Source organism: Zingiber officinale, chromosome 11B (assembly GCF_018446385.1).
Source record: "Zingiber officinale cultivar Zhangliang chromosome 11B, Zo_v1.1, whole genome shotgun sequence".
NCBI classification, from domain to species: domain Eukaryota; kingdom Viridiplantae; phylum Streptophyta; class Magnoliopsida; order Zingiberales; family Zingiberaceae; genus Zingiber; species Zingiber officinale.
In genome coordinates this window covers 18,412,038-18,421,126 of record NC_056007.1, presented here as the reverse complement: position 1 = coordinate 18,421,126, position 9,089 = coordinate 18,412,038, and the positions used below count along the sequence as shown (strand labels likewise).

The window sequence follows — 9,089 nt, the reverse complement described above, 5'->3', positions numbered from 1 at the left end:
AGAGTGGGGAACGTGACACATATTCCCCACTATCCATAATGGAAAAGTCCATTATGCCCCTAGTGTATTTCCCTATATAAAGGGGGTCCGTCCAAGGCTCAGGTGGTGTGTGAAATCGCGATCGTACGACGAGAGTAAGAGGAGAACATCCAAAGCGGCGAGATTTGGTTTGTGGAATTGCGGAGGGCTTTCCGATCCAGTGATCGCTCTTCCGATAGCGAGTTTCGCCATTGCCGATTGCGGATCTGCAGGAGATCGCTGTAAGTTTTTATCACATTTAATTAATTCGTCTATCATGTATTTAGAATATATTTTCTGCAACGGCAGCTAAACTTGTCGAGCATCATAATGTGGATAAGATCATCAGGGATTGCTAGTGGATCTAATCTAAATATCTTAACGTAAGGTCATGCAGGAAGGCGCAGCTTCAAGAATTGTTGCAGCCCATAAACATTTCCACTCAAACAAAGTCGATATACAACACTGTACAAACAGTAGCGAATGATCTTGCCTTTTAATTTCTTTTGACTGTGGAGTATGCTCTTCCGGAACTACTTTCGCCTAGTGACATCGATGCTAACGATTTGGAAGCCCAAGCTTTTGCATTCTTTGCACCTTCCTGCAAATTTGTTTGCTTGAACGGATGCAACCTACTGAAGCCCTGCTTTGCTTGTTCCAGGTATGCCTTGAAAGAATTCCATATGTTCCTCAGGCTTGCATATCGCATCTGTCGCCTCCAAGCTCTCTGGAAACAAGCATTAAGGCTGGGAAGGAAGCGAAGAAGAAGCCTCATTAACAGGAAGCAACTTGCAAGCGCCAAATAACCATCCTGCTGCAGCAATTTCTCTGGTGATTTTGCCCATGAGAATGGACAGTTTTCCTGTGCATCTTCCATGGATTCAGAAACTCTCGGTGAGTCCATAATTTCATCCAGGGGTATCAGTTTTGCCGATGGATCAACACCTGACAATATAATGAGATAGTAAGTATCATTTTTTTTCAGGTGTAGAAAAACCTTAGGAATATGTTTGCAATCTACAAATTGCTGATTGATTCCCATTTTTCTAAACAGAGTCCAGAACAAGCATCCTCGATGTATGATTATGAAACTTGATCTACCATTTCAGACTACTGAATATTACAATTTTCTCAATCACCAGGTAAATTCTTTTAATGTCCAATATTCAATGTAAGAATGAAATGAAGCAATTTAATGTTTACATAAATTGTCGAACAAAACAATTCTAAAACAAACAGCTGCCATGGAAAGAGTTGTAGATTTGCAATCAAGTAATTAAGGATACATAATACCTGTGACATGATTGTAAAATGTAACAAGGGAATTTATGGTGCGTAAACCACGATAACGGACAATCATGGTGGAATTCAGCAGAAGAATGGTAGGAAAACCATGCACTCCATGCTTCGAGAGTATGCTGAAGTTGACAAGTTTCAGATATCATCACCATATAAACATGATTGCATTTGAGGAATTTGTAACCATACTTCTTAATTTACCTCGGCCTGATAACAGATTCTTCAAATGCAAAATGATGAACAGCTGGAAACCAATCAGACAAGATGTAGAAATTTGGATGGAAGACTTTAGAAAAAGGGCACCAGGATGCATAAAATAGCAGAGCTACATAGCTGTCTCTGTTTGTCTGCACAATGCTAAATGCCCGCTGCAAAGCAGCTTCATCTCCCTGCGAATAGAATAGAGAAAAACATATAAAGATCATTGCAAATAAGATATAATTAATCAAGTTTAAAGGTTCTATTAAATCGATTAAAAGTACTTTCATATTTTGACAAGGGCTGTCATAATTATGCAACACAACACTTTTGAACCATGCAAATCAACTGAACTAGTGGACAAGTAAACATTACCACAAAGCAACATGCCCAAGCAGCCCGCCAACTAACAGATTTTTAAAATCAATTGAGAAGGGTTAAACTCTGAAGCAACACACGGAAAGAGCACAGAGGAATCCACAACATAAAATAAATAAAAGTATAAGGAAGCACCAAGCCAAGAGAGCTAAAGTGCAATAAGGCGACACAGTTTTCCTACATCGACCAAAACATACAAGTCTCTAAGTAATCTTGAAACATCACTAGGGTCCTTATCTAGAGTTCATGTAGATAACTCACACATGGTGCTGATTGAACACAAGCCAACTTGAAGTTAAGATGCCGTCAGAACAGAACTAATAACCAGTGCGGAATGAATCTTCCCACATTCTTTCTCTGCTACAAACTACTAGACATTTTAAATGCATGAGCCTTGAATGTTCTTACTCATGTCAAGTAGCTAAAAACTATAAAAAGATCATAAAATACTCTGAGAGTTTTTGAACTGAATATTTCAGATGGTAAACATGAAACACATTCAACAAGCAAGTGGAAAAAAGGTGAGAAATAAAATAAAGGTAATTGATGCATCTAGAAAATTCAACAAACAAAATAATCCAATTTACAAAATCTTATAATCTCTAAATCAGCTAATCTACTCTTTATCAAGTCCCCTGAAACACATCATTTTATGCCTTGACCTCTATTTAAAAAAAGTGAATCCATAGACCAAATCCATGTCATATTTGAGTTAAATCAAAAGATTATCTGAAACCTGTTAATCAAAAAGGACATACCTGATTTCCTCTTCCATAACCCCTCATGATCCCCATCCCCCATCATGGCATCCCAGCCCCAAAATTCAAAGATGGCACCACGACCCAGGGAAGGCACTGTGATCCATAGAATGTGTTGTTTTGCTTCCCTTATTCCCTAATACAAGTATGAAAAAGAATGAGTCCTTCTCAAGTAGTTTTGATCACCACATCTTGTAATCCAAAGGCTCATAAATTCTTCATGATCATGTTTCCCCCCGCCATCATTGTGACTAAACTCGTCTCTATCCAAATAAATTCCTCGTGCTAGCTTCTTCCTTTTGTTTGCTTACAAGCATTCCATTGGCAGTTTCCTCCTCTTCTTCATTCATTGTCACTTCATTGCTCTAAGCTGTGTCGAGCAAGAAGCCACATTAATTGCGCCTCAAATTTTCCATTCAATCTACCGAATACCATTATAAAGGATCAAAAAAGTATGTGGGGGATTAATGATCATTTGATTGTGAAAAACCCAAAATACCCTTAAAAGTTCACAAAAAATCATAGATATTCTCAAATTTATCTTTAGTCCCTTTCCACCTCAATCCCCCATCCCTCATCCAAACACATTCAACCTCTCACTTATCCAACTTTCATTCTCACACTCTCATAATATGCTCCTCCCCTCTTTAATCTCTTGTTGATCTTTTTCCTAATTTCTTTTTTTTTTGTTCCTATTCGTCCTTTATATTTTATACCACCACTACTGGTATTGTGTCCAACTCTCATTGGCATCCTCCACTCTTCTTTGTGAGGTAAAATTTATATTTTTCAAATTTTACTTATTTGAATTTAATACTAAATTAGTTATTATTTTTTCATTAAGTTTTATTTCCATTTTTTTAGAAAAGTGTTCAAAATCAAACCTCTGGAACTAATATAAGTGATAGATTTCTTCAAAATAAAATATTGATGAATTTGACTGGTCTTCCTTTAAAAAAGATTTGTCTTTTAGAATTTTTTATTCTAAGAATAATGTTTTTTTTTGTCGTTTATTCTACTATTTTTATTCTTACTATATCATTTAAGTAAATTAATACTTTGTTTAATGAATATAAAAATGATAATAATATAGCTAAAATAATCGCCACCATGGAAATAAAACTAAAAGAAATATATATACGTGATAGTTTAAGTATTGCTCTGGAGTGCTAATACATGATGTTGGTGAAGAAGATGAAGCTCATCTTCAAGACATAGGCCCTTCTGGAGTTGTTCATTAGGATGAAGAGCACACTCGCGAAGCTCATGAGGCCTTGTAGAGCTATTTGCAAGTTGTCATGGTCCTATCAAAATTATAATTAGTCATCACATAGCTTAAAGAATCACCTTCACTCACAAAAGAGGTTTGCAAGTTGTCAAAATTGCTTGAAGTCGCAGCAAAAATTTGTTCCATGTGCTCTCACTCGCAAAAGAAGTTCGAAGAACACTGGTACATCATGGAAGAAAACTATCATCCACCTCCAACCCACTTCACATGTCAATTAGTAAGCGAAATGTGGCATTTCTTTCATGTCGACTAGCACTGAACGATATTACAATCCATGTTAGGGTTATACTTAATGTATTTCATTTTGTATAGCTATATTGTGTAAGATGCTAGAGTAAAATATAGTGTGTTTTGTAAATAATTTTTTATTATTATAAGAATAAGTAAAAGGGGAGCCTTGGAATAACGGTAAATTTGTTATGAGCTTGAGGCCACGGATTCGAGTTGCTGAAATAGCCTCTTACAATCCAGGTAACGTTGCGTACAATAGATCCAATGTGGTCTGACCTTTCCTCGGGATCTCGTATTGGCAGGAGCTTCGTGCACCCCTTTATTACAAGAATAAGTAAATTTCCAACAATAATATAAAGAATAGAAATAATGATTTTATTAAGTTATACAAGTGTTTTGTACTATGAGAAGTATGGTGATACTCAAGTAGGTTTATGGCTTTTATAGCCTCTCATTTATACTTAAGTTATGGTTAGTAGTCATTTGATTTAGCATACTGGAGACCTAGCTAGTGACATACCAACAAATCAAGGAGAGCATGGAAACTTGCATCTCTCTCAAAGATTGCTTAGATGTAGAAGACCACTTAAAAGACAAAGGAAGACACTAGACATCACACTTTAATGAGGAAGGCAGAAGTGTCTTGCAACACCATCCCAATCTCATGGCTAAATGAGGTAAAAAAAATAATTTAACAAACCGAATGCCATGTACAAAGTAAAAAAAATGCAAATTCCAATTTTAATTTTTAAATATGTATTTATTATATTTTTTTCATGCCCATGTTAGGCCTGAGTCAGCACCTCCCTAAGTCTTGCTCACATGGCTCAACTAGAGTGAGCGGCCATCTCGAGCTCAGCTTAGCATAGGTAATTGGCACCTTTACTAAAAATTACCTAATTGTTTCTTGAGGTAAGGGATACTTGACCATCAAACTCGTTAGCAGTGCATAAACTAGTCAAAACTAGGAAATGTTTTAGCCATTTTTTCTTCCATCTCCTCCTCTCTTATTTAGTTCTCTCCCTGTATTTTCCCTCTTCTCTTTTTCCCATGTGTCAATCTCTCTTCCTCTTATTTAGGCCCTTTCTCCATGTACTTCCTCTCGTGTTTCCCCTTCATCATTGGTGCCAATTGGTACAAACATACCCATTAACTACACAAACTTTTTGTACAAATTGATACCTGAAACGCAAATCTGCGATAGAGATGTAGGCATAAATGCTAGTTTTGCTTCCATCAAAACATCTACAGTTACGCCTAGTACAGATGCGCTAACTGGTTCAGGTATTGCAAAATGAAAATCTCATAGAACCAAAAGCTTGTTGCGATAAAATAAAATCCTAATTAATTTCACAACCATCATGTTTTCTAAAAACTCAAACAAGATGGAACATCTTTTCTCAGGAAATCTCAGAAAAAAAAGCGCACGACAATTGATTTAATTGAACAATGAATATTTTAGCACCTCAACAACGCCGATCCGATAATTAGCATGCATCATCCTCGGGTCCAAATCCCAGAGAGAGCCTGAACGACCCAAGATCGAGTCCCCAACCGAGGGCACGGGGCAACCAGGTGACCCAGTCGCTAGGACAACGAAGGCGGCCAAGAGAAGAACAGAAGAGGACAGAGTTTGAGTCAGCTTCCCGGTCCTCTCCATGATCCGACTCCAGCTCCCGCAAAGATGAAGATCCAAACAAGAGAACGGGAGACGAAGCCTTAAATGGATGGCCTCGAGGGGAGGCGAGAAGAGAACCGGACGAGGACAGGGGGACGTCGGTGTCGGTGGCGCCGGCGTATGTTAGCTCCGCAGCCAGGCGACGCGACCGGAGACAGATATATAAAAGATAATATATTTTTTTTAAAAAACAAATAAATAAATATTTTAGTCCTTTTTTCTTGGCATAAATTTATGGAGACGGGCACAGGACGTTGTTGATAATGGAGATGAAGGTGGTGTTTCAAAAGATCCAATCCCAGCCGTCCATTTCGAATCGCACGTAATATATGAGAGCGCAGAAGAGGGTGGGAGACTAGAGACAGGGACCGCGAATTTGCCTGGGGTATATGGAAGTAAGCCTGACCAGGAGTTTATCATGACGTCATGGTTCTTGATTCAGCTTTGAGAATAAGTTGCCTGTTTTGGATGTGCAGGAAATTGACCTGCATGCCCCCAAAAGGTTTTTTTAATTTAGCCCCTAAACTTTGCAGGGGAATATTTTTTCAGTTCAGACCATCTTTAAAATTGAAAAATAAATGTAGAGTAGAGATACAATTGAACAACCTAAACATCTCTTTAAAACTTAACCAATTTATGTTCATATGATAATTGTTATCAAATTGTTTCCTAGTCTCTTAAGACTTCAACAATTAAACTAAAAGAGTATGATGGCTTTAGTGATTTCAAGAAAAAAAAATGATAGTATAAATTAGAAAGAAAAAAAGAGAAAAATCTATAGAAAGTTCAAAGATGAAACAATATTTGTTAGGTGATGAAGTATTTGCAAGGTAAAAAAAATGCTTACTATTTTGGTAGGCTTTTAGGTGGGATGTTTGCTAAGATTTGGAAAACAAGTTTGGTCGATTGGACTATTATTGAGTTTGGAGTGCTCATGGCTTAGCATGGCCAAAGTGACATGCTTAATGATTCAACAAGATATCAATAGAGGGCAGCCGTCCCTTCTTTCTGATCTTTGATGGATCTATCAAATCTTCAAATTAAAAAATATCAATAGAGCTAAATATTCTACACCCTTTGTTTTAATTTATTTTACCTTTGATTTCAAATACTTGTCACCTTGTTGATTACTATTTTTTGATAGCCTAGTTTTTCCTAATTAACGATTGTTCCGAGTTCTTCTCTATCTTTCCTCCTTATATAGCTTTACTATCTTTTTTTCCCCCTTTTACGCGGAAAATAAAAATCAATTTGGCATTATCATTAAATGTCTCCTCAACAATAATGTTAGGGAATACTTGTCTCCCTCTTTTTGACTATTTCTTTTCAGTTAGGGTATTCTTCATCATCTTCATACACTCCAACAAACTAGCATAGCAAAATAAAAGAAATAACATCTTTGAGACCACCCTGTTGGTGCAATCATGCTCTGAAAGTTTCAATATGTTGACAATTATTTAAGTTTAGGTTAATACGGTAGAACTAACATGCATTGTGAGTTTGCAGGAGGAGTTTCTTGCAAGTCAGAAGACCAGATGCAAGAGAAGTCCAAGAAGGTCGAGGACTTGATTCTTGGCAAAAAGAATTCTTGCAGGTCAGAAGACCAGATGCAAGGCAAGAGAAGTCCAAGAAGGTCGGGGACCGGATTCTTGGCAAGAGAAGTTCCTGCAAGTCACAAGATTATGTGTGTGATAGGCTCACTGTCAGAGATCGACTGGTAAATCGATTCAGACATGGCTGTGCAGCAAATTGCCTCTGAATCGATCAGCCGATCGATTGAAGGTAAGGCAATCGATTGGCTGATCGATTGGTAAGGTTCTGCGCAGCACAGAATGCATCTGGATCGATCAGCCGATCGATTCAAGGTACTGAATCGATCGGTTGATCGATCCGTGAACATTCTGTGCGAAGCACATAATCGTTCTGAATCGATCATCCTATCGATTCAAGGGATTGAATCAATCAGCCAATCGATCCATGAACATTCTGTGCTTCGCACAGAATCGTTCTGAATCGATCAGCCGATCGATTCACGAAGCTGCGATTTCATGAGCAAGTGGCTGAATCGATTCAAACACTTCAAGGTATTGAATCGATCGGCCGATCGATTCACGAAGCTGCGATTTCATGAGCAAGTGGCTGAATCGATTCAAACACTGCCCCAATCGATCCAAGTCAAATAAAAGAATCTGCACCGTTGATCTTGACGTGATGGCTTCCAACGGATACTTGTGAATCGATTGGGATATAATCCCAATCGATCCACGGCGACGGCGGCGTGAGAAACGGCTAGTTTTCTCAACGTTTAAAACACGGGAAGAAACTGGAAAATACAGAACAACAAAAATCATACTGTTCCATTGCTCTCCAAGTCTTTTGAAAGCTCTCAAGTGATCAAGATTCAAAGAAAAGGGTTCAAGCTCCTCTCCACTACTTACTGAAGTCTCACTGCAAAGAAGAAGCCTGTTAAAGCTTGTAATCCTTCTCTTCTTCTTCTTTGTAGTGTTTGTAATATTTACTTTGAAGAGAAGGGAGAGTTGTATTTCTGTTAAGGTTTCTCCACCCTCGGTGTGATTCCGAGAAGGAGGGTTTTTGATAGTGAAAGAGTGTGAGTGGTGTGGATCCTTGGACTAGTCACCTTCTTGAGGAGGTGGATACCAAGTAAATACCGGTGTTAGCATTGCCTTCAAATTTCCGCTGTGCAAAACAAAATTGGTCAGCAAAAAGAAGTGAGTCATTCACCCCCCCCCTCTCTAGCTCAACCGATCCTAACAAGTGGTATCAGAGCATTGGTTTGCTTTTGAGGATTCATCATCAAGAAAGTACAAGTTAAAGAGTTACAAGATGTCAATGAAGGAGGGACATAGTACTTCACGACCACCATTCTATGAAGGCAGCAATTTTGCTTATTGGAAGAGCCGCATGAAACACTATCTCATGACCGAAATTGATATGTGGTTCTCAATCACGGAGGGATTCATGGCGCCAACTGAAAATGGAAAAATGCTTGAGTCATCAAGGTGGACTGTTGAACAAAAAATGAAGGCTCAAGCAAATGCAAAGGCGATTGTGACTCTTCAATGTGGATTAAGCTCGGAACAACTCAACAAAGTTGGACCCTTTAAGAGTGCCAAAGAATTGTGGGATAAGCTTATTGAACTAAATGAAGGCACCAAGGATTCAAGAATTGCAAAGAGGGATTTGTTGATAAATCAACTTCAAAACTTCACCATGAAGGATG

At 38.1% G+C, this 9,089-nt stretch overlaps 1 protein-coding gene across 1 annotated transcript; it reads right to left on the bottom strand.

Annotated features, from left to right (window-relative positions):
* Positions 1-411: 411 nt before the first annotated feature.
* LOC122035010 (5'-adenylylsulfate reductase-like 3) lies at positions 412-6,035 on the bottom strand. Its single transcript, XM_042594371.1, has 4 exons — positions 5,636-6,035; positions 1,519-1,706; positions 1,312-1,436; positions 412-963 (listed from the first exon to the last, which is right to left on the bottom strand). Exons 1-4 carry the CDS (start codon positions 5,828-5,830, stop codon positions 515-517), a joined length of 957 nt encoding a protein of 318 aa, XP_042450305.1. The 5' UTR covers positions 5,831-6,035; the 3' UTR covers positions 412-514.
* Positions 6,036-9,089: the final 3,054 nt, after the last annotated feature.